The sequence below is a fragment of the Orbicella faveolata genome, unplaced genomic scaffold (assembly GCF_042242905.1).
Source record: "Orbicella faveolata isolate gen_17 unplaced genomic scaffold, um_ofav_v1 contig_26, whole genome shotgun sequence".
Lineage (NCBI taxonomy): Eukaryota > Metazoa > Cnidaria > Anthozoa > Scleractinia > Merulinidae > Orbicella > Orbicella faveolata.
In genome coordinates, this window is record NW_028301554.1 from 9,387,524 (window position 1) to 9,413,660 (window position 26,137).

At 40.9% G+C, this 26,137-nt stretch overlaps 2 protein-coding genes across 2 annotated transcripts in view; both read right to left on the reverse strand.

Annotated features, from left to right (window-relative positions):
* Positions 1-16,528, reverse strand: part of LOC149108078 (uncharacterized) — a 31,095-nt gene extending 14,567 nt beyond the window's left edge. Inside the window, exons 1-5 of the mRNA XM_089295620.1 lie at positions 16,422-16,528; positions 13,821-13,996; positions 12,221-12,841; positions 11,434-11,664; positions 10,257-10,410 (exon numbers count right to left, since the gene is read on the reverse strand). Of these exons, the coding sequence (XP_089151746.1) occupies positions 10,257-10,410; positions 11,434-11,664; positions 12,221-12,841; positions 13,821-13,996; positions 16,422-16,477 (1,238 nt within the window). The 5' untranslated portion in view covers positions 16,478-16,528. The remainder of the gene's footprint in view (positions 1-10,256; positions 10,411-11,433; positions 11,665-12,220; positions 12,842-13,820; positions 13,997-16,421) is intronic.
* Positions 16,529-23,667: 7,139 nt separating this feature from the next.
* Positions 23,668-26,137, reverse strand: LOC149108079 (CUB and peptidase domain-containing protein 2-like). The gene is made up of 2 exons (XM_089295616.1): positions 25,567-26,137; positions 23,668-23,828 (listed from the first exon to the last, which is right to left on the reverse strand). The coding sequence occupies exons 1-2, from the start codon at positions 25,673-25,675 to the stop codon at positions 23,668-23,670; spliced, it is 270 nt and encodes an 89-aa protein (XP_089151742.1). The 5' UTR covers positions 25,676-26,137.

Here is a 26,137-nt window from a genome sequence, read left to right on the forward strand (position 1 = left end):
CCCACCGAACAGAGGTCCTCTGAACACCCTCCCCCCCCCCCCCCTCGGGCTAGGAGGTTGGCCCCTCAAGCATGCACGTGCGGTTGACCACTCCAGCAGGTTGCCATGTCAGTACAAAAAGCCAAGGTTACTTGAACTGAGTAAAATACCCAGAAACAGAGTCAATATCAAAATTATTTAACACTGAAAACTCTAAGTCTAGCTAGCTGAGGGTGTCAATACAAGACACCCTCCCCTTCCCCCTGCTTTTGACAGCTGGCCACCAGCAAACCACCAGCAGATAGGCTTGCCTGGGCCACGTGCCAGGCCTGGCCTTAACGGAGCCCCCCCTCCCTGGGTTTAAGGTTGCTAGCTTCGCCTGGATTCGGGCTGCGAAAACCCGGCTGGCATGTTTTTGCGAAATCGCTCAGATGATGTTTAAGAAATAGGAAACATGTACCGTGTTTCTATCGAGTTTTAGTATAAATCTACTAGCGTTCTATCACGAATGCTGTTCTCTGACTGGCTACGCTACCCACTATCTATTTTGGAATAGATAGTGAGTAGCGTAGCAGTATAACCTTGCTAACAAAATAACGGCCGCTTCTTGGCATTTTCAAAGTGTCTGTCAAGAGGGTTTCGATAAAGTTTTGAACGACTAATAGATTTATACTAAAACAGTTAGATTATTCACTCTTGATTTCTATGCGTGATAGTTGACGAGGGCGCCACGCGATAGAAATCTCCAACTTATAATCTAATTGTTTAATAGAAACACGAGTGGAAGTTTGGGAGAACGAGGAATGTTGTAGGAACACGAGCCGCAGGCGAGTGTCTACACAGCTTTTTCGAGTTCTCCCAAACTTTCACGAGTGTTCCTATAACTCGATAGAAAGACGGAGAACATGTTTTCTATTTCTTTTAGAAAACCCTGCGACGGAAAAAAGGAAAACAACTTGTTAACTTTGATTATCAAGATGTAAATTCTCTTTGCTCGCGCCATCATTACGTCAACAGTTCGTGCTAGTTCCGAGTTTCTATCGAGTTTTAGTATAATTCTACTAGCGTTCTATCACGAATGCCGTTCTCTGATTGGCTACGTTACTCTCGATCTATTCTGTGATAGATAGTGAGCAGCGTAGCAGTGTGCCCTTGTTGACAAAATGACGGCCGTTTCTTGGCGTTTACGAAGTGTCTGAAAAGGATTTAGATAAAGTTCTGAACGGCTATTAGATTTATGCATCAGTCAATTGCAGCAGTGCCCATCCCTCCCCCCGGGCAACCGCAGGGCATTTGCTTACGTTGTCAGTCCCGGGGTTGGGGCATCCGCAATTTTATCGCGGCCCGGGGGCTGAGCATCTGCGTACCCCGGGACAACCCCCGGGCATTCGACACACGTGTTTTGGAAAGTGCCATGGATAAGTTCGTCGGGAAAGACGAGGCGTTTTTCGAACAATGGCTTGTCCGTCAGGGACTAGAGAAACTTGCAGATGTTTTTAAAGGTGTATTTTCTCAATTTTAGATATTTCTTCATTACCCGTAAGCATAATTTTATAAATATAAGCGACAAGGTGAACTATATTTTGTTTATCACAAAACAATCACTGACGTGAACACGACTATTTCGCATTTCGCATTCAAAACAAGCCTAGCATTTTTTAAATTCATGCAAGTGGAGTTAAAATACTTAAGGTTTGCGAATTCAAACGATGCGGTCTTCAAGACAGATCTTGCGAGCTTAAAATGCAATGCATCATGATTTAAAATGTCTTGATTCTTCACAGAAAAAGTAGCCTGCGAATACAGGCGCCTATCATTGCTCACGGCTGGGGGCACGTCCGCCGCAATCCCAGCTATCCTCTAGCAAACTGTTAAAAACAAATATAAAGAAATAAATATAATCAGAATCAACTAACACGTACTGTTGTCCTTGAAGTCTTACCGTTGCATTAAAATACTGAACAGCTGACCGTTTTATTCACTGATTAATTAAAAAATTATGGAGGTGTTGGAAGGCGACGATCCCGGGGGCGGGGCATTTGCCCTCTTTCTTCGTACCCACCCCGGGGCATTTGGACAGCTTATGTGTCCACACCTCAGGGAATTTGCCCATTTTAAAAAACAAATGCTAATGCCCGGGGGTTAGCCCGGGGGAGGGGATGGGCGCTGCTGGAATTGACTGATGCATTATACTAACACAATTAGATTATTCGCTCTCGATTTCTATGCATGATAGTTGACTTGGGCTGCGCCCTCGTAAACTATCACGCAATAGAAATTTCGAGCTCATAATTTAATTGTTTAATAGAAACATGATTTTTAACCAATCAGCGAGGGGATTTTCTTAGGGCTGTTTGCTAAATATATATAGTATATGTGCAGTAAGGTCAAGTTGCGCGTTTAAAACAACCCAGGTCAGAAAAAAAAAAAAAAACTTCTGATACGTGTGAGATAATTGTAAAGTTCGAACTGCGCATGAAGTGTGAAGTGAAGAAATGATCCTGGCAATAGATTACCATTTAACAACTCTAATTTCTTTCATTTTTTGCTCAAATGTAGCTATTACGTGGAAAGAAAGCTGATGTAGTTTGTTCTCGCCAGAAGTCCTTTCATGACAGAGCTCTAAAAGATGGCCAAGACATTGCCTCTAATGGCCTTAAGAAAGGGATAGTGTATATCACTTTTTAGCGTGGGGACATACATGCAGACATTCAGTACATTCTCCGGTTCTATTGATCATTTCTTTTGTCTTCTAACGCGACGTTGTTTTGGGAAACGGGTGTCTGCTACCTCTTGCCAAGTTGACCAATAACAGGAGTTTATTAATTTAGGGAATCATTGGACAGGGTAAGGAGACAAATATTTCGGGAAAAGTGCAGCTACCTTGTCTTATCGATGTTTGTATCTGCGCCTCGTTCAGTGCGACATCGTAAACCTTCATTTCCGTGATTTTCCCTTTGAAGTTCTTATTGTTAACACTTCTAGTCCCCATTCGAACGTTGGTTTGGATGGTTGCAATGGAATAACGTTTGCCAATGATTTGCGAGACACTTAAATGTCCGTTTATATACAGCGAGTTATTTCTGGTGTTGTGATCGTAACTTGCTGCAACATGAACCCACTTCCTTGCTGGGAGAACCTCAGGAGTTGTCATACCAGTCAAATGATAAGGATGTCCCCTTTGCACGATTTGATTAAATAATTTGCTGTTCGCAGTCGCAACGACTCCATAATCAATAACTCCGTAGCTGAATAGTGGTCCATCTTGGCCTCTGGGTTGAACCCAGCACATCAGTGTGAATGAGAACTGGGTGTTCGGGTCCCCTTTATTCGGAAACTCAATGTAGCTGCTATCAGTGCCATAAAACATGTACGCTCCGCCTGGTTCGTTGTAGGGTCCATTTGTAATAGCAACATCCCCCATGATTTCCTCTGGCTGTCTGTTCTCTTTTTCTGCAGCTTTATAGCGAGCATTCAAGGGGTAGAAGATGACAGGTTCTGGCACAGCTATGAGTAAAAAAAACCATTATTTTATTTTACATCGTCACATATATAACATGAAATACGATAGCAGTAATAGTATTCTATAGGACAGGAATTTCCGAGTTGGTTCTCTGTGGTCATCTTATCCCGCCGTTTGGAGTTGCTATTCGGAGTCAAATTTCCTCCCAAAGACGGACATTTATGTAGCCGAAAATTATTTAAAAGTTAACGACTGGCCACAAGGAAAAAATGAACTTTGTTTCCCGGAGATCCTACCACTCCACTCAAGGGTCGTGGGAGTTATGAACACCTTCTTATCATTGCACTAAAACGTATCACGTGATGTGCTTCGAAATTGTATAATCCTTTCACTAATGCCTTATGGCGACAACAGCTTGAACCTGGTGTATCACCCATAAATGTAATAAAAACCATAAACGTAATACCAACCGTAAATGTAATACCAACCATAAATGTAATAAAAATTGGCCATAAATGTTATACTGACCATAAATGTAATAACTTTTAGCCACAAATGTAATAAAATTCCACTATCCATAAATGTAATAAACTTTGACCATAAATGGAATAAACTGACTTAAGCATAAATGTAACAAACTGCCTATTACCCCTGAGTCAAGGGACATTCGTACGGGGAGGACCGGGGTGCCCCAAATCAAATTGGAGGAATCACTGCTACAGCATGGTTTTTGCCCAGAAGCCAAAATCTGAAAAGGCATCATTACTGTCCCTGTGAACATTTCGAAATCATTAAGTATATATACCAGAAGAAATCTCGGGTGGTCTAAAATAATTGCTCTTGAAGTGTTTGCAAGACAGAAGAGAAGAGATAGAATTCCAGTCAAACATCACCTTACAGAGAATAAGCCTGCTTTAATTTGAAATTTCTTGTGGATGGCTCCGTTTTGTATTCATTCAAGGGAATGGGGGAAGTGGAACCATGTAAAACAAGATCACTATGTTTTGACCAAAGTTAATTGTAGTCCAGGTGTATGTATTTTTAGTTGAACCAGGATAGATATATTTGATATCCTACCAGCCACATGGGCCATACATGAGAGGCGCGGTGGCCTCATGGTTAGTGTGCTCGTCTCCCGGTTCGAGCCCTGGCCGGGGACATTGCGTTGTGTTCTTGGGTAAGACACTTTACTCTCACAGTGCCCCTCTCCGCCCAAGTGTATAAATGGGTACCGGCGAACTTAATGCTGGGGGTAACCCTGCGATGGACTGCTAGTCGCTTCATGCTACAGAAACCGAGATAAGCTCCGGCCTGGTGGGCCACTTGGCTCGTATGCAGACTTTACCTTTTACATGGGCCATATACGGATAAAACACTGACGAAAACTATAGAAAAAAGCCTGGTTTATTACAACGTGAACTCAACAACTAATACCTAAAGAAATTGTGTAAAGATCCAGGTTTGTATTAACATCACAACTATATATGTGAAAAATACTCTTTAACAGTGCCTAAGAAAATCCAGATACGCCTTCGTTTTAGGTCCGATACTATTTTTTCATTATTTGCTTCTTTTAAAGTTGGGTGGCTAGCCACCCAATCCACTCCTGGCAAATGAATTCTAAAAGAATGATTAAGTCTTAAGCGAGTGAAACAAATGACGGTAGAAGTTCGAATCAGAAGAGATAATACTTGGCTGTGTCAGTTTTATTTTCGCCTGAAGCGAGGGTGTCCCAAAATTTTCTCACTTTCATTGCCTTTGAAATTACTCTAACAACCTCAATCTTCTTCAAATGTATGAAACTTTATCAACTCCCAGCATTTCAATTAAGTACACTTGAACATCATCAACTCCCAATACCTCAAAAAAACTTATCGTAGACCACTCGAGATCTCATCTGATATATAGACTCCACGGACTAGAATGATGACTTCTCAGGTTTTGGGCTCTGGGTCAAAATGGTGCTGCGAGAAATGAGTCCTCCAAATTGATGTACAGGCCCCCTGTCCTCCCTGTACTTAGCCTGTTCCAGGAAATGGGCGAGCGAGAGAAAAACAACTGGAAATAAGGCGTCTTCGTTCACCCCCGACTATTCGAGAGCCTGGAACGGGCTACTCAGCACGAAATAAGAGAATGGCAGGTAGTTTATTACATTTATGGTTAAGCCATATTACATTTATGGTTGTTCAGTTTATTACATTAATGGTCAAATCTTATTACATTTATGGTCGAGAGATTTATTACATTCCCATCTTGCGATCTCTCGTAAACACTTCGTATTGTCCAGGTACAAACAATCCAATTTCAAAAAATCGAAGTTCAGGTTTTCTACAGCAAGTACACAAGGCTATGAGGAAGTGAAAAGAAATCAAACTAATCGATAAGCAGAAAGTGTCACAATACAGCTTGAAAATAAACGTCCACTTCAATCATCGACAACTACTTGCGTTAGACTACTCACACGTGACTGACACATGACACACCGGACATGGGTCCGTAATACGTGCAAAACTGTAGCTACAGGAACCAAGACTCGCTTTGAGAAAGAGTCTAAAGATAAAGCATTAACTCAACACCTCCATTAACTCGAAAGGCCTTCAAGCATCAAACTCCTCATCAATTATCATTTCTTAAAGAGTGGCAAAACAGCTGTGAAATTCATTTGCCACCACAAGTTCCATGACAATGTCAGGAGCCTATGACAATGATTAAAAAAAACCTGTTTTGGCGCATTGGAAATCGGAAACTCGTGTTTTAGTTTTCGTCGTGGAATTAAAATTTTGGGAATTATTTAAGAGGGAGATAAACATGGTAAACTTGATAAGCTTAATCACTTCTTTATGATCCCACTTACCGTGTGGTGAAACCAGAGTGAAGACTAACCGATATCCCCTTTGTTCAGCCTTGTCGTCTGATTTAAATAATATTTTCACTTGGTCTCCTGTCACTAGGAGACTTTTGCCGGTCATGTTACCGCAGTAGAAGCCAAACGTTGTTCCCATCCCGTCCGTAATTGTCAAAGAGTCTTTGCTACAAAGAAAGGTAAATAATGTTCTAGACCAAGCCACTAAACTGAGTTACTTGTGACACTCATGAGACATTCCAAAATATATAATTCCAATTAATAAATGCATAATCCCTGGCAGTAAGATGTGTCTTAATTCATTAACAATTGATTCATGCTTTAGCATGGATTATCTAATTATGATGCACGCAGTGAGTTTGGAGAGCAGAAAAGCAGCGTAAGAGTTGCTCGAGGAGAAAAGAAAGCAGCTGTAGCTTCTTGAGTGCAGTCCAAACAAAATGATGTGTCCGAGCACGGGAAACGATCGGGGGAAGGGGCACTTCCTATAATAGCGTGTACAGAGAGGCTCTGCCCGAAAGGGGTAACCTTTCTCAGGCTTCACATACTTAAAAGGGTAGGAATTTCAAAAGGTGAGGTATATGAAAAGGTAGGGAAATCTGTTGTTTAGTTATTTCATATGGCCTTTAATTAAAATATTTTTAATAGACGCCCTTCATGGCTGTATCATTTATTTTATTAAGCACCACCAGGAGCCCATGATGGGCTCCCGGCACTACATGAAAATAATATTTCCTTTTCGGCGATTTAGTCACATTACGGTCCAGTTATGAAAGCATGTGAAAGGGGTACCTTTCTTCAATTAACGGTATACAAAAGGCTTACCTTTTCTGTCAAAATAATACACAAAAGTGTAAGGGAGCGATCTTCACGAAACGAAATAGAATGACCAAAAGTTTGAAACAAAGACAGTTTAAAACATAGGCACGCAAGGCGTGCAAGAGTTATTTTTTTTGTGAACTATAAGTCTCGGAGATAGGCACATTCATGGAACTGTTTACAGTAATGATTTGGTTGATTTGACAAGTTTTTTTGGTTGCGATGTACAGCAAGAAAGAAACTGGGAGTTTATGATGTACATAAGATGTTACATCGGTACATCGGTACATCGGTTACATCGATACCTAAATAGTAAGCCATAAAATGTTTGACTGAACAAACTACAGTAATCTGACACGTCTCCAGATTAATGTAGATACCATCTTATTTTCTAACAGGCAATTTTATTCGTTCTTTGATACAACCCACACTGTGATTGGTCTGACACGCGCACATGCATAACTCCCTCACTCACCGATCACGTAGCCCTTCCCCCCGGGGGGGGGGGGGAACTTCCTTATATGGGCTATATAGGTCTGTGCGGCCCCGAAGGGTATGGTTTTTCAGCCGTTTTGGTCATTAATAGGGTATCGATTTTAGCTGATTTTGGCCATTTTGGTCATAAATAGGGTACGGTTTTTGCACTCTAGCCTTGATATGGGTATGCTTTAAGAAGAAGCCACTTTTTCATCATTATCGAAAAGAAAATCAACAAAAGCCCTTCACAAATTTATACGTTTACGGTAATTTAACATTGGTTTGAACTAGGGAGCTAATTATAACGCAGTTCTGAAACAGGGTTTTGATTTGAGGGTCAGGTCGTAAATAGGGTTTCGAATTTTTGGTCAGGTCATAAATAGGGTAAGGAATATCGCAGATTTTGGTCATAAATAGGGTAAGGGTTTTGGGAAGCGGGCCGCACACCCCCAACCAATTTTTCTGGGAGTACCCCCTCGGGAGCCCTTCCAGCCCCCAAGAGGAATTTTTGCTCAAAAATACTCAAGTTAAGAGAACTTTTCGCATTTTATACGAGTAGTAAGTTTACTCTTTTTACACAACACAACGCAACAACACTACTTCACCGAAAATTTAAAGAAAGAGAAAAAGACCTCTCTGACACGTTGAAAGTCTGATTTAATTAAATTGCACTTTAACTTGGTGCCACACAGTCTTCAAAGAACATTTGAACAGTTTTCATACTTTTTACCTTTAAAAATATCGGACTGAAAAGAATGTCATAAAATGCTCATCAAATAAAAATATTAAACTGCTACTGCAGAGACGTAAAAACACTCTAGAAAGGAAAGCTTCTTTTTTGTTTAATATCCTGGGAACAATAGCCGATAACTTGTAAGCTCTAATTGAATTTACTCCCATATGAAAAACAAAAGTGTCGAGTTACCATTTGTAACTAAAAATAGTAAACATCTCGTGGGAACAAGTGGCGACGATTCGTCAGCTCTAATTGAATTTACTACCTTGTGAAAAACAAGAGTGTCAAATTACCCATTGTAACTAAAAAATAAAAATATCTCGTCATATTTGCATGCAATAAGAACAAAACAATCGTTACCTGCACTTACTATTGTAAACGTTAGAGCTGCTTCAAATCTAAATAGTCTCGTCTCCTCTAAAACATGTCCTAAGAACTAAAAGCGACGATTCGTGACCTCTAATTGAATTAACTCCTTGTGAAAAACAAAAGTATCAAGTTACCCTTTGTAATTAAAAATAAAAATATCTCGTGCATTTGCCTACTACTCATGAACTGCTTCAAAACTCAAGATTCATCTCGTTCATAACTAGCCACCATTTCACTGAAAATTATGCACTCTAAAACAGCCCAATGTACGTATGTAACCGTCACACTCTCCTCCAAACCGGACTAAAAATCACAAACCGACAACATACACGTCACTCTTTATTTTTCAATTACCAAAGTCCTTGTGTTTATACTTACCTTGTGTTTCTCACGTACCATTTACCTTTACAACAAGAAATTTGATTGGCTGTTCATAGTAGATCCAATCTGATTGGTGTGACATACATACATCTCTCACTCACTCACTCACTCACTCACTCACCCATTGACCCGTCCATAACATACCCGACGCGCCGACTAAGAGGTATTTTTTTTACAAAAAAATAACTCAAAAAGGAAATGATAACCTACAAATACAAGGATGCTTTTATAAATTATTTTTACAGTACGGGTGGACCAAGACCCTGTACATACAGTCGTACTCAGGTTACACAACAGTCCAAATTTAAGGATTTGTTTGGACAAATGGTTCTATTCTTAAGCCTAAAAAATACGAAGGAGTATGAATAAACATAACCCTACCTTGCTTCAGGTGTGTGTTTACTTAGCTCCCGTGCATGAGGCTTCTAGGCCGATTTATTGCAATTTAGGTGATTTTTAGGAGATATAGAGGACAAAGCAGTGAAACTAAAAACTTCCTAAATTGCAATAAATCGCCTTAGAAACCTCACGAGAACCAAGTCGGAATCAAATCCTTAAATTTGGACTGTTGCGTAACCTGAGTACTGCTGCATGTACAGGGACGCTCATTTGCTTGGGTCACCTGTGATTATACTATAATGTAGCAGGAGTAATATTTCATATGCCCCAACCCCCTGGAGCAAATGTCCGCCTATTGTCCGGGGGGAAGAGTACTGCAAATTAATGAAATTAGTGTTTATCACACAAAGAGAAACATTTCCAGTCCCATACATACATACATACATACATATTATTTTTGTTTTCAAATTAAAATTACAATTATAACATGCCCGTAGATAGCTGAGCTAATCTAGGCGGGTCATGTTTACACGAATTATTATAATACTCCACAGCATTGTAATATAATAATGTCCCCCATTCAAGTAGACTTCTAAAATCTTATAACTAATAAGCATAATTTGGAACATCATAAAGGGACTTAGATTCACTAATAACAGAGTATTTACAAATAAAGCTCAAAAAAGCTGACAAGGCTATGTTCCAATTGGACAAATGCATAGATCCAGAATAGATAGAAATTCATCCGAAGAGAAAAACCATCACATGACTCTACTCTTCATTAGATAAATGTAGCTGATACACTCGATCCTCGTAGCTATATCACTTACAGACAATAAGAACTTTTTTCCACATCAAAATCCTGAAAGTAAATGTTCATCGACCAGCCTTCTGGAATAGGATATGTGGATACATTGTCCCTATTCCTTGGGTAGCTGTAAGGATATCCTTCACTGGTCAGAAAGCCGATCTCTGGGCCATATTCTGTTAATACAAAGACGGTTTTTGTATGTTTTTTCAACATTACAAGGCGCACATTTTAACCGACATTTTAGGGGAATGGACATCCATTAACAAAGACCTAGCAAAAATCTCTCCCAGCTTAATTTAAACCAAACTTGAAATGACTTGATGGATGAGAATTCATGTTTACTTTATTCCATTGTAATGTAATAAAATTGGGTATAGAATGGGATAAAACTATTCCCATGGATGTCTTCAAAGTTTGGACATCGAGCTTTAGATTTAGCAGTTGAGTACTTTTTCCGTGTTTATGTAGCCTCATCTAAACACGTAAAGGCTGGGAGAATTCGAGATAGTTACTCAAACCCAAGACGTGGGTCGAGGGTTTGCAAAACTTTTGAGAATTCTTTCAACTCCCGAAGTGTTTAGATGAAGCTACGTAAACACGGAAAAACGTACTCTATTGCTTTTATAAAATAGCTCTTAAAAATACGTGCGAATCTAAAACGTCATGTGTAACCATGTTTACATATGCTCATTTAAACACGCCTATTGACCAATCAATGGGAGCGCACGTACTATCTCAAGTATTTTATAAAATCTCTTTTAGAAGTAATTATTTGGCCATTTCTACAATTCATTGACTCCTGACACCCAGCTTTGTCCAGAGGGGGGTGGGGAGTAAATTGCATTCTGGTTTTAAGGGAGAAATAACAGTGTCTCAAACGTTATGGCCATGATTGAAGGCATTCATGATACAGATGTGTCCTTAAGTGCGATCACTGCATGAGATGTCCATTACATCAAGAGATGCTATGGCCAACAATTAGTCAGAAAGAACTCTTTGATAACAATATGGACAGCATGGAACTTCACTTTAAGTTATAGTCTCCAACCCGTTCATTTTTTGCAGTACGGGTGCCTAGTGCTTTGCACCCAGAGGGCCATTACAGGGCATTTTCTCGAAGTTTACCTGGGACTCACTCTCAAGCATTCTACTTTATTTGACAAGAAAAGAGAGATTAGACAAGAAAAAACTCTTACTTGTGAAATTGACTTGGAGTTCTTTCACATCTGTTCCATACTGGTTGATGGCCTGGCAGGTGTAGTTCCCATCCTTGTCCAGACGGATGGTTGCAGTGTTTGTTGTATTCACCAGTACTGTAGAGTTCCTTATCAGTGCTGTGTATATGGGAGGAGTTCCTCTGGCTGAACATGACAGCATGCCTCCTTGTATTGCTAACAGAGCAGCTGGGAATGTTACCGTTGGTGGAACTAATCGGTTAGAAATAAAAGCCTTTTACCCTTAATGTTTACTGACTGACCATACTTGATTACATCAATTTTAAACAAATCACATCTTGCTGTAACAGAGGCAGAGATTACGTCAAAACGTGGTTTTAGTTGACACAATGATGCACACATGCATAAATATTTGTGGAGTAAGGTCAAGGTGCGTGCTCAAAACAACCCGTGAGAGAATTCTAAAAGGTGGCCAAGACATTGCCTTTATTGGCATTAAAAAGATACTGCATGTCACCTCTAGCCTGCGAACGTACGTGCAGACCTATTTTCGGACGACGTGAGACAACAGAATTTACGAAATCCGTCTACTCTCACAGGCTTGTCTGCTCCCGATATTCTCCGGTTCTATTATTTACTTCTTTTGTCCTCTAGCGAAACATTGTTTTGCCAAGGGAGATCCTGAAACGGGTGTCTATTACCTCTTGCGAAGTTGTCCAATAACGGGAGTCTTATTAATTAAGGGAATCATCGGGGAGGGTAACTAGACAACTATTTCGGGAACAAGTGCATATTGTTTTTCAGTTACCTTGTATTATTGATGTTTGTATCTGTGCCTCGTTCAGTGCGACAGCGTAAACCTTCATTTCCGCAATTTTCCCTTTGAAATATGAACTGCCCAATTTAACCCCCATTCGAACTTTCTGGAAGGCGGTTGCAATCTCATAACCTGTGCCAATGTTTTGTGAGGCTCTCAAATGTCCGTTGATATACAGCGAGTTATTTCCGCTGTTGTGATCGTAACTTGCTGCAACATGAACCCACTCTCCAGCTGGAAGATCCTCAGTTGTTATAGTAGTCAGGCTTTGTAAAGATTGATGTTTCACGATTCGATTAAAGAATTTGCCTTTGTGAATCCAGATACAGACAGTGTGACCAGAAACTCCGTAGCTGAATAGTGGTCCATCTTGGCCTCCGGGTTGAACCCAGCTCATCAGTGTGATTGACAACCGAGTGTCCAGGCCCCCTTTATTCAGAAACTCGATGTAGCTGTTTATAGTGCCATAAAACATGTACGCTCCGCCTGGTTCGTTGTAGGGTCCATTTGTAATTGCAACATCTCCCAGGGTTCCCCTTAGTTGCCTGTTCTCTTTTTCTGTGGCTTTATAGCGAGCATTCAACGGGTAGAAGGCGATAGGTTCTGGAACAGCTAAGAGTAAAAAATAAACCTTTTTTTACATCGCCAGAAATAACATGAAAATACCATAGCAGTAGAAACATTCTATAGGACAAGAATTTCCGAGTTGGTTTTCTATGGTCATTTTAAACCGCCTTTTGGATTTGAACATTTGGTGTCGAATCTGCTTCTGCACGGGACTCATATGGCCTCAAAGGTAGCTAACGGCTGGCCACATGAAAAAAGTGAACTTTTTTTCCCGGAGACCCTACCACTCGACACAAGGGTCCTGGGTTTTATATCATGAACACTTTCCTATTATTGGCCTAGCACGTATCACTTGACTTGCACCAAAACTGTCTACCTCCCGATGGCTAGCCTGCGTAGCCGCGGGATTTTGCGCGCGAGAGCTTTTGTTTTGGCGGCGAAACCGAGAGTGAACGCGAGTGGCGAAGCCAAGCCACGAGGGAATTGGCGAGGAGTCAAGTTAAATTTAACTCGTTGGCTTAGGATCACTCGCTCACGAATCCCGCCACCTACGCAGGCTACCCCATGCAGCTTGAACCTGGTACTTTCACTTAGCAAGGAATAGAAGGCCTTTCGAGTTTGTGGAGGTAGACAAAGTTTTTGTTAATTATTTCTTACGTGTTCAAGATAAAAACTCCTTTAGACGCTCACATATTTCACTTGTCTTAACGGAGGCTATCTCAATGCAAAATTCGAAAATTCAAAGCTTCGAAGGTGTTGCAAAATTTCAAATTTGTATCGTTTTCCAAAGTCATTATCTATGTCTATAGATATCGTGCAATCGTTATTCATTGTATTGATTGATTCTCTATATCAACTTCTATCGTCCCCAGCAGTCGCTCTTACAGATACAGGCCTACTCGCTTTAATCAGTTTTGGTTTTATAGTTGTTCGAGAAATATCTCTCTTCTGTGCCTCAACACTTTTTAAAGTGATTATCTCAGTCATAAAAGCACCAAACTCCTTATCAATTATCATTTCTTACAGGGTGGCACAACAGCTGAGAACTCCATTAGAAATCCTCTGTTTTGAATTTTGCTGTTTGAGTGGAATCCTATCAAGGCGTATTTTCCAGATACAAGAACTGTCTTTCCAGTCATGTGACCACAGTACTTGCCAAACACCCGGTTCTTCTCATTGGTAATCTGTAAATAATCTCGGCTACAAAGAAATGAAACATAAACAAGTGACGTTCTTTAACAAAGGGTCATTTCAACCTGGAACCCAGATTATTCGTTCCCCTACTAGCACTCGAGAATCGAGCGACCCTGAAAAGCACTTATTAGAAATCCGAAAATATCCCGCTTCCGGTTGAAACGCGCATTCCTAGCTAAAATCATGTGCCTCAATCAGGTTCCTGTTGATTTATTCTGGTCGCTTTTATTGTTTTTTTTTTTTTGCTTTTTTTTTTTTTTAAACCAATCAAAATCGATCTTGCAAAAGAACTCTCGACAGTCACTTGCTTGCGCAGAATTGAGCGAAGAATCGAGATACGAGCTTGGAGATCACTGGGAAGTGCATCACGCACGTGCATGTCACATTTATTCCTCCAGCCATTTTCCTTATGAGCGGAGTGTGTACTGAAAAGTCGCGTAATTTCTTACTTGGTAATGTGTTAAGATAAGTTTAAGAGTACGGTAAGTGTAACCGACTGTGCTATTGTAGTTTCCTCACTTCATTCTCGCCCTATAAAATGAGTAAATTTATAGTAGTGTTGTTATGCAAGTATTGCGAGGTTTGGTTCAGTGACTTGTATTCTATCATTCATCAGAACCCGAGAACGGCAAGCGCGAAAAGCTAGTGTAAAGGTCGACCGGCACACACTAATAAGGACATGTTGCGGCATCATGAAGCGGGGACCAGCCCCTTCGCGTGTACGCATAGAACCCATGTTGCAGGGACAGTGAGCAAGCTTGTGCACACGAAGAGGATATTGGTTCATTTCTTTTTTATAGCGGGGACAGTTGGCAAGAGCAGTGCTCACCATGCGAGAATTAAAACTGGGGTCATTACGTCCCTTCTTCCTTACCGACAAATTCGAACCAGCTGAATTTCACGCAACATTTTGCGTTGTCTTCGCAATATAAATAAATACATAAGTCAAAAATAAATGACAATATTAAGAGAGGAAGCTACCTCAGCCTTAGCTGGTTTCCAAGCAGGTCCTCTATCCTGGTAGAATTGGAATTTATAATGTTGGTTTTTGTGGAAGAAGGAAAGCCCTAGAACCCAGACAAAAGCCCTCAGAGTAAGGCGAGAACCAACAACAAAGTCAACCCACACATGGTACCGGGTCGGAATCGAACGCCAGACACATTGGTGGGAGATGAGCGCTTTCATCACTGCGCCATCCCTGCTCCCTTTCCGCGCTAGTAAAACTTTCACACTAGGAAAATGTCGCTGAAACGTGTCCAACGTGTGCAACGTGTCCCTTACTGTGTGCCAATCTTAAGAATCTAGATGACTGTCTTTCCTCACGGTTTCTGTCAAGACTTTATCATTCAAAAAATAATGATGACGATAAAAATAAAACATATATCTAGGCGATTTCACAAAGATAATCCCACTAGGTTTTCGCCTGGATTCGGGCACAGCCCGAATCCAGGCTAAGGTAATGACTTTAAACCCAGGGGGAGCTCCGTCACGACCAGGCTGGGCACATGGTCCAGGCACTGGCCTATCTGCTGGTGGTTTGCTCGCGGCTAGCTGTCAAAAGCAGTAGGGAGGGGAGGGTGTCTTGTACTGACACCCCAACCTGACTAGACTTTGAGTTTTCAGTATTAAATAACCTTGATATTGACTTTGTTTCTGGGTATTTTACTCAGTTGTTTAACCTTGTTTGAGGGTTCTATGTTGACGTGACATGGCACCCTGCTGCAGAGGTCCATGCCACGTACATGCGTGACGGGCTAACCTCCTAGCCAGGGGTTGGTCAGATGACTTCTAGCCGGTGGGACTGTCTTTGAGTTAATGCGGGCATGTTTTTGCGAATTCGGGCAGATATACATATTAAAGGCCCTACTCAGCCTCCACCATTTTCGATGCCATCGAATTATTGATATTGCATGATGAAGCGAAATCTTATTGCTTTACTGTAAGTTGTGTTCCTGAAAGTATGTTAAATTATCTTTAGTAGTTTCATTGTGATTTCCTTCGTTTCGACATGCAGCGAATAAAATATAATAGCCAAACCCTCGCATGTAAGCAAAGACAAAGGTGTGGTTGATTAGGGCCCCTTAACTTACAGCTATAATTTAGTTTCAGAATTTTTCGTCCTTGATATTAAAAAGTTACTCAAATTGAAAAACATTCAATTATTACTTGGTGATAAAACGAAGGATATTCAGCCTTACGCCGCTTTAAGAACTCGAAGTTGTTGAAAGAACTGAGCACATGCTCACAGCTGAAAAGTTTCCTCCTACAACTCGCGATCAAATAATCAGATTAACACAAATGAGACTTTCCCTGAAAAAAAAGAGGAGACTTTCGCCCATTCAGGTTTTACATTCTGTGGAGAAAGTGATGCAGGTCACTGGACCTCTGCCAACATTCGCAACTTGTTAACACATTAAAAATCAATACTTACTCGCAAGATATACTATCCTCCAGGTAAAGTTCGTTAATGGTAATATTAATCACCATGCCTTGTGGAATAGGAACCGAAGAAGTACAATTTGTATTATTTGGGTGATCGTTAGGATATCCGGGACTTCTGAGTGTATTTTCAATCACTGCACCACACCCTGCATGTAACAAATCAAAATAATAAAAATCCAAACTTTTATCGACTGAATAGTTTTATTCCCTGCCACTGTTTGTTTCCATTGACCCTGAAAAGCCGCATTGGGGAAGTGGTTAATTAAGATATTTATTTTAATACTTATTTATTTAATTATTTCTCTGACTTTTTTTTGTCTCAGTTTCAAAACCATCAAGTGCCTATCAAGCCACTTCAAGGCACCAAAACACACAGATTCCTTCATCTCATTTTTAACTCGGATAATGATCATGAGGTAGTCATTAATCCGAGATACAGGTATGGATGTGAGGTTCACTCGACCCTTCGATTCCTGTTCGACGTTTTGCCAATCCGCTGACCAGTTTGTAAAGGGTTCGTAGTCGAGTGCGCCACACGATGCAATTTATTTATCAAGTGATTTGTTCCAGTGGCAAAGTTTCTTATTCGTGGATCGTTTATACGGTCGACAGTGTATGTTTTTTTTTTTTTTAACTTAAAGTTCCCACCGATAAACCAATTCAACTGTTGAAAAAAAAACATCACTTTGTTTTGCCATCACATGCCATTAGACGTCATTGCAATTTGCTTCCAGGGAAACCTCAGATGAATTCATAACATTTGGTCGCATTTTCATGAGAACATATCAGAAAGATTATGAACGTGAAACAAATGCGTGCAGGCAGATTTTCCTGTCCTCGCGGGAAGGGATACGTACCCCCTCCCTTCGTCTGTTATGACTTACCATAAGTGTGTGTCAAATACTAGTCTCAATTCAGTATGCATGGAGGGTGACAAATGGTTTTTGCGTGACGTTTGATGTTCCCAAAATTAGCAGGGTGCCGCGTGATTGAGACCAAATGAGCCGTGTGACGCGGGACAGGACATCACAACGTGATGCGTGATTTGCTATTTTACAAGTACGTGACGGGTGATTTACCATTTAGATTTCCTTGATAGGTGAATGTTTTTGGATTTAGAAGGATACCACTCATTCAAGGTAAATAGAGTCTTAATGAAGATCGATAAACCGTAGAAGACGTGAAATCGTTTTCTGTTTTTATTTCTGAAAGAATGTCGCCCCAAACGGCTGAAACGATAAGGGACGATAGTGTTTGGAGTCATTTTATGCCGCCCGAGAAGACGGTTCTACAAGCAATGAACCACTACACAGGGAAAACATTTGTGTACTACGTGCACTTAATGAAGGTCGTCATAAAGACCCAACTGAATTCAAAAGCCAGGTTATGTCCTTCACAAACATAAAAACAGTTGTCGCACGTATGGAACAGGATTTCTGAGGGGTAAGGCTCTGACACAAATATAAATGCCTGTATCTCAAAGAATAGCAAGGGTGCATTAGATGTCTTCTCAATTCGTATTTGATTGTGTTATAGGGGAAGGAAATAACATGCGGGCGGAGCTAGCCGAGAGAGTTCTGGAGAGGTAAAAACTCCACCCTGCTTGGCTCACTTCGCTCGCCTTCTCTTTTCACGCTTGTCGGGAGCCTGATTATCCAGGAGTCTACCGGATGCAGACCAAATCTCCCAGTATGCCGTACGGTCACCACTTCTATTTTGGCCGATAATTGGCATTTTCGGTGTAATGCCGATGCATTTCTGCGATTGAATCGGCAGAATTCTACTTTTAACGGCGTTTTTAGGGGCAAGAAGATAAAATTGGCGACGCACTTACTTCTTTTGACGTGATGCGTGGTTGGTGAAAAAATTCTCCGTGATTTCTGATTTGATAGAAAACTTCAGCGTGATGCTTGGTACCCCCCCCCCCCCCCTTCTTGCAACCCTCTCCATGGGGTTAATTTCAAAAATATATTATTTTCTCACCTCCTTTTATTACGAAATGCTTTACATCAGTTCCATACTTGTTAGTGGCCACACAGGTGTAGTTACCTTCCTGGTATAATTTACTGCTTGCAGTGTTTGTTGTGTTCATCACCACTGTAAAGTTCCGTATCAATGCTATGTATATGGGAGGGGTTCCAATGGCTGAACACTGCACTTGGCTACCTGGCTCTACTCTCACCGCAGCATCTGAAACAATCTTGGGTGGCACTAGTGAAGTAATGTTTTAATTCAGTTAGCACTTAAAGATTTTTTACAAATTATCAAAAACTGGATCATTGGATAATGCAATTTAAAAGTTGGCTTAGCAATCATGGTAAATAAGCAAATATGGTGGGCGTACGCGTGAATTTTTTGGGCTTTTTAACTTTTATCTTAGTTTAGTTTCTATATTTTGGGGGCGTTTTTATTAAAACAATTATCCCACTTGCGTTTGTTGGATATAAGATGATTATAGCCAACTCGGCACTATGCGCTTCGTTGGTTATCTACCATCTCATATCCAACGCGCTCTCGTGGGATAATTCTTAAATAGCCCATGCAGTTCCGCCTTGACCTAGACTTCGCAACTGAGTAAAAATAAATGCACTGTTACTAACTTGTGTTCCTGTGTCTTTTTTAGTCGTTTAGGAGGGATCTGAATGAAACGAAGGCGGTTTACATTTCGAATATTATCTTGTCTGCCGCTTTATAATTTATGACGCTACGTCTCGAGTTTCCATTATCGTAGTTAATGACGATAATGGAAACTTGAGACGTATTCGGAGCATCAGACTTATTTTCGGACGACCTGAAACAACAGAAATGAGGAAATCCGTCTACTCTCACAGGCCTGTCTGCTCTCGATGTTCTCTGGTTCTATTAATCATTTCTTTTGTCCTCTAGCGAAACATTGTTTTGCCAAGGGAAATCCTGAAACGGGTGTCTGTTACCTCTTGCAAAGTTGTCCAAAAACGGGAGTTTTATTAATTAAGGGAATCATCGGAAAGGGTAACGAGACAACGATTTCGGGAATAAGAGCATATTGTTTTTCAGTTACCTTGTATTATCGATGTTTGTATCTGTGCATCGTTCAGTGCGACATCGTAAACCTTCATTTCCGTGATTTTCCCTTTGAAATATCTTTTAGCGCTATCTTTAACCCCCATTCGAACTCTCTGGGAGGCGGTTGCAATCTTATAACCTGTGCCAATGTTTTGCGAGGCTCTCAAATGTCCGTTGATATACAGCGAGTTATTTCCGCTGTTGTGATCGTAACTTGCTGCAACATGAACCCACTCTCCAGCTGGAAGAACCTCAGTTGTTATAGTAGGCAGTGTTTGAGAGGAATAACGTTTGACGATTCGATTAAAGAATCTGCCGTTGTCAACCCAGATACAGAGACTGCGACCTGAAACTCCGAAGCTGAATAGTGGTCCATCTTGGCCTACGGGTTGAACCCAGCACATCAGTGTGATTGAGAACCGACTGTCCAGGCCCCCTTTATTCGGAAACTCGATGTAGCTGCTTGCAGTACCATAAAACATATACGCTCCGCCTGGTTCGTTGTAGGGTCCATTTGTAATCGCAACATCTCCCAGGGTTCCCCTTAGTTGCCTGTTCTCTTTTTCTGTGGCTTTATAGCGAGCATTCAAGGGGTAGAAGGCGATAGGTTCTGGAACAGCTAAGAGTAAAAAATAAACCTTTTTTTCACATCGCCAGAAATAACATGAAAATACGATAGCAGTAGGAACATTCTATAGGACAAGAATTTCCGAGTTGGTTTTCTATGGTCATTTTAACCCGCCTTTTGGAGTTGACCATTTGGTGTCGAATCTGCTTCTGCACGGGACTCATATGGCCTCAAAGGTAGCTAACGACTGGCCACATGAAAAAAGTGAACTTTAATTTGTTTCCCGGAGACCCTACCACCCGACACAAGGGTCCTGGGTGTTATATCATGAACACTTTCCTATTATTGGACTAGAACGTATCACTTGACTTGCACCAAAACTGTCTAATTCCCGATGGCTAGCCTGCGTAGCTGCGGGATTTTGCGCGCGAGAGCTTTTGTTTTGGCGGCGAAACCGAGAGTGAACGTGAGTGGCGAAGCCACGAGGGACTTGGCGAGGAATCAAGTTAAATTTCACTTGTGGGCTTAGGATCACTCGTTCACGAATCCCGCCACCCACGCAGGCTACCCCATGCAGCTTGAACCTGGTACTTTCACTTAACAAGGAATTGAAGGCCTTTCGAGTTTGTGGAGGGAGACAAAGTTTTTGTTAATTATTTCTTACGCACTCGAGATAAAAACTCCTTTAGGCACTCAAATATTTTACTTGCCTTAGAGGAGGCTATCTCGATGCAAAATTCGAGAATTCAAAGCTTGGTAGGTGTTGCAAAATTTCAAATTTGTATCGTTTTCCAAAGTCATTATCTATATCTATAGATATCGTGCGATCGTTATTCATTGTAATGATTGATGCTCTATATCAACTTCTATTGTCCTCAGCAGTCACTCATACAGATTCAAGCCTACTCCCTCTTATCAGTTTTGGTTTTACAATTGTTCAAGAAATATCTCTCTTCTGTGCCTTAACACGTTTTAAAGTAATTATCTCAGTCATAAAAGCATCAAACTCCATATCAATTATCATTTCTTACAGGGTGGCACAACAGCTGAGAACTCCATCAGAAATCCTCTGTTTTGAATATTGCTGTCTGAGTGGAATTTTATCAACGCGTATTTTCCAGATACAAGAACTGTCTTTTCAGTCATGTGACCACAGTACTTGCCAAACACTCGATTCTTCTCATCGGTAATCTGTAAATAATCTCGGCTACAAAGAAATGAAACGTAAACAAGTGACGTTCTTTAACAAAGGGTCATTTCAACCTGGAACCCAGATTATTAGTTCCCCTTAACTAGCACTCGAGAATCGAGCGACCCTGAAAAGCACTTATTAGAAATCTGAAAATATCCCGCTTCTGGTTGAAACGCGCATTCCTAGCTAAAATCATGTGCCTCAATCAGGTTCCCGTTGTCTTATTCTGGTCACTTTTATTGTTTTTTTTTAAACCAATCAAAATCGATCCTGCAACAGAACTCTCGAGAGTCACTTGCTTGCCCAGAATTGAAGGAAGAATCGAGATACGAGCTGGGAGATCACTGGAAAGTGCATCACGCACGCACATGTCATATTTATTTCTCCAGCCATTTTCCTTATGAGCAGAGTGTGTACTGAAAAGTCGCATAATTTCTTACTTGGCCATGTGTTAAGTTAAGTTTAAGAGTACGGTAAGTGTAACCGACTGTGCTATTGTAGTTTCTCACTTCATTCTCATTAAAGTTGCGTTGCACTATAAAAACTGAGTAAATTTATACTAGTGTTGTTATGCAAATATTGCAAGAGGTTTGGTTCAGTGACTTGTATTCTATCATTCATCAGAACCCGAGAACGGCAAGCGCGAAAAGTGTAAAGGTCGACCCGCACACACTAATTATAAGGACATGTTGCGGCATCGTGAAGCGGGGACCAGCCCCTTCGCGTGTACGCATAGAACCCATGTTGCAGGGACAGTGAGCAAGCTTGTGCACACGAAGAGGATATTGGTTCATTTCTTTTTTATAGCGGGGACAGTTGGCAAGAGCAGTGCTCACCATGCGAGAATTAAAACTGGGGTCATTACGTCCCTTCTTCCTTACCGACGAATTCGAACCAGCTGAATTTCATGCAACATTTTGCGTTGTCCTTGCAATATAAATAAATACATAAGTTAAAAATAAATGACAAATAGAGAGGAAGCTACCTCAGCCTTAGCTGGATTCCAAGCAGGTCTTCTATCCTGGTAGAATTAGAATTTATAATGTTGGTTTTTGTGGAAGAAGGAAAGCCGGAGAACCCGGACAAAAGCCCTCAGAGTAAGGCGAGAACCAACAACAAACTCAACCCACATATGGCACCGGGTCGGAATCGAACGCCAGCCACATTGGTGGGAGGTGAGCGCTTTCATCACTGCGCCATCTCTGCTCCCTTTTTCGCGCTAGTAAAACTTTCACACTAGGAAAATGTCACTAAAACGTGTCCAACGTATGCAACGTGTACCCTAGTGTGTGCCAATCTTAAGAATCTGGATGACTATCTTTCCTCGAGGTTTCTGTCAAGACTTTATCAGTCAAAAAATAATGATGACGATAAAAATAAAACATATATCTGGGCGATTTCACAGAGATATGCCCAATAGGTTTTCGCCTGGATCCGGGCTGTGCCCGAATCCAGGCTAAGGTAGTGACTTTAAACCCAGGGGGGCTCCGTCACGGCCAGACTGGCCACATGGTCCAGGCACTGGCCTATCTGCTGGTGGTTTGCTCGCGGCTAGCTGTCAAAAGCAGTAGGGAGGGGAGGGTGTCTTGTGCTGACACCCCCACCTGACTAGACTTTGAGTTTTTAGTATTAAATAACCTTGATATTGACTGTGTTTCTGGGTATTTTACTCAGTTGTTTAACCTTGTTTGAGGGTTCTGTGTTGACGTGACATGGCACCCTACTGCAGAGGTCCATGCCACGTGCATGCGTGACGGGCTAATCTGCTAGCCAGGAGTTGGTCAGATGACTTCTGGCCGGTGGGACTGTCTTTGAGTTAATGCGGGCATGTTTTTGCGAATTCGGGTAGATATACATATTAAAGACTCTACTCAGCCTTCACCATTTTTGATGCCATCGAAATTATTGATATTGCATAGTGAAGCGAAGTCTTATTGCTTACTGCAAGTTGTGTTCCTGAAAGTATGTTAAATTATCTTTAGTAGTTTTAGTGATTTCCTTCGTCTCGACATGCTGCGAATAAAATATAATAACCAAACCCTCGCATGTAAACAAAAACAAAGGTGTGGTTGATTAGGGCCCCGTAACTTACAGCTATAATTTAGTTTCAGAATTTTTCGTCCTTGTTGCTAAAAAGTTACTCAAATTGAAAAACATTCAATCATTACTTGGTGATAAAACGAAGGAAATTCAGCCTTACGCCACTTTAAGAACTCGAAGTTGTTGAAGAAACTGAACTCATGTTCACAGCTGAAAAGTTCCCTCTTACAACTTGTATTCAAATAATCAGATTAACACAAATATGACTTTCCTTGGAAAAAAAAGAGGAGACTTTCGCCCATTCAGGCTTTACATTCTGTGGAGAAAGTGATGCAGGTCACTGGACCTCTCCCTACATTCAAAACTTGTTAACACACTAAAAACCAGTACTTACTCGCAAGATATACTATCCTCCAGGTAAAGTTTGTTAATGGTAACATTAATCACCATGCCTTGTGGAATAGGAACCGAAGAAATACAATCTGTATTGTTTGGGTAATCATTAGGATATCCGGGACTTCTGAGTGTATTTTCAATCACTGGACCACACCCTGCATGTAACAAATCAAAATAATAAAAAGACAGTTGATATCGACGGGCTAGTTTTATTCCCTGCAACTGTTTTTTTTTTTTTTTTTTTTTTTCTTTTTTTTCATTGACCCTGAAAAGCCGCATTGGGGGAATGGTTAATTAAGACATTTATTTTAATACTTACTTATTAATTTTAATTTATTTCTCTAACTTTTTTGTGTCAGATTCGAAAACCTTCAAGTGCCTATCAAGCCACTTCAAGGCACCAAAACACACAGATTCCTTCATCCTTCATAATGAGGTAGTCATTTATCTGAGATATAGGTATGGATGTGAGGTTCATTCGATCCTTCGATTCCTGTAAGACTTTTTGTAAATCCGCTGACCAGTGTGTTAAGGAGTCACAGTCGAGTGCACCGCGCGATACGATTTATTTATCAAGTGATTTGTTTCAGTAGCAAAGCTTCTTATTCGTGGATCGTTTATACGCTCAACAATGTATGTCTTTTTTTTGTGTTTGTTTTTAACTTAAAGTTGCCACCGATAAACCAATTCAATTGTTGTTGTTTTTTTTCCATGACCTGGAGGAAAACATCACTTTGTTATGCCATCACGCGCCATCACGTGCCATCACATGCCATTAGATGTCATTGCAAATTGTTTCCAGAGAAACGTCAGGTGAATTAACAAAATGAGAACATATCAGAAGGGTTGTGAACGTGAAACAAATGCATGCAGGCAGATTCCTCCCTCCCCGCGGGAAGGGATACGTACACCCTCCCTTCGTCTGTTATCACTTGCCATAAGTTTGTGTCAAATAGTAGCCACAATTCAGTATGCATGGAGGGTGACAAATGGTTTTTGTGTGATTTGTGATGTCCCCAAAATTAGTAGGGTGACGCGTGATTGAGATCAAATTAGCCGCGTGACATGGGACAGGACATCACAACGTCATGCCTGCTTTGCTATTTTACAGGTACGTGATGCGTGATTTACCACGTAGATCTCCTTGATAGGTGAATGTTTTTGGACCTAGAAGGATACCATTCATTCAAAGTAAATAGAGTCTTAATAAAGATCGATATACCGTAGAAGACGTGACATCATTTTCTCTTTTTATTTCTGAAAGAATGTCGTCCCAAACGGCTGAACTGAAGAGACATTAGTGTTTGGAATCATTTTACGCCACCCGAGAAGACGCTTCTGCAAGCAATGACCTCCTACAGAGAGAAAACATCTGTGTACCACATGCACTTAATGAAGGTCGTCATAAAAACCCAGCTGAATTCAAAAGCCACGTTATGTCCTTCACAGACATAAAAACAGTTGTCGAATAGCAAGGGGGCATTAGATGTCTTCTCAATTCGTATTTGATCGTGTTATAGGGGAAGGAAATACCATGCGGGTGGAGCTAGCCGAGAGAGTTCTGGAGAGGTAAAAACCCCACCCTGCTTGGCTCACTTCGCTCGCCTTCTTTTTTCACGGATGCAGACCAAATCTCCCAGTATGCCGGACGGTCACCACTTCTATTTTGGCCGATAATTGGCATTTTCGGTGTAATGCCGCTGCTGCAATTGAATCGGCGTTTTTAGGGTCAAGAAGATAAACTTACTTCTTTTGACATGATGCGTGGTTGGTGAAAAAATTCTCCGTGATGCGTGATTTGATAGAAAACTTCAGCGTGACGCATGATTGGTACCCCCCCCCCCCTTGCAACCCTCACCATGGGGTTAATTTCAAAATATATTATTTTCTCACCTCCTTTTATTACGAAACGCTTTACATCAGTTCCATACTTGTTAGTGGCCACACAGGTGTAGTTACCTTCTTGGTATAATTTACTGCTTGCAGTGTTTGTTGTGTTCATCACCACTGTAAAGTTCCGTATCAATGCTATGTATATGGGAGGGGTTCCAGTGGCTGAACATGGCACTTGGCTACCTGGTTCTACTCTCACCGCAGCATCTGAAACAATCTTGGGTGGCACTAGTGAAGTAATGTTTTAATTCAGTTGGCGCTTAAAGATTTTTTACTAATTATTAAAAACTGGATCATTGGATAATGCAATTCAAAAGTTTTCATTTGCTTAGCAATCATGGTAAATGAGCAAATATGGTGGGCGTACGCGTGAATTTTTTGGGCCTTTTTACTTTTATCTTACTTTAGTTTCTATATTTTGGGGGCGTTTTTATTAAAACAATTATCCCACTTGCGTTTGTTGGATATAAGATGATTATAGCCAACTCGGCGCTCTGCGCTTCGTTGGCTGTCTACCATCTCATATCCAACACGCTCTCATGGAATAATTCTTAAATAGCCCATGCAGTTC

Bases quoted from the DNA above. Each gene is read 5' to 3' on its own strand.
- LOC149108079 (XM_089295616.1), bottom strand. From the start codon at position 25,675: ATGAACACAACAAACACTGCAAGCAGTAAATTATACCAAGAAGGTAAC. The intron at 23,829-25,566 runs GTGAGAAAATAA...TGTTACATGCAG, and splicing joins GCGTTTCGTAATAAAAGGAG to GGTGTGGTCCAGTGATTGAA.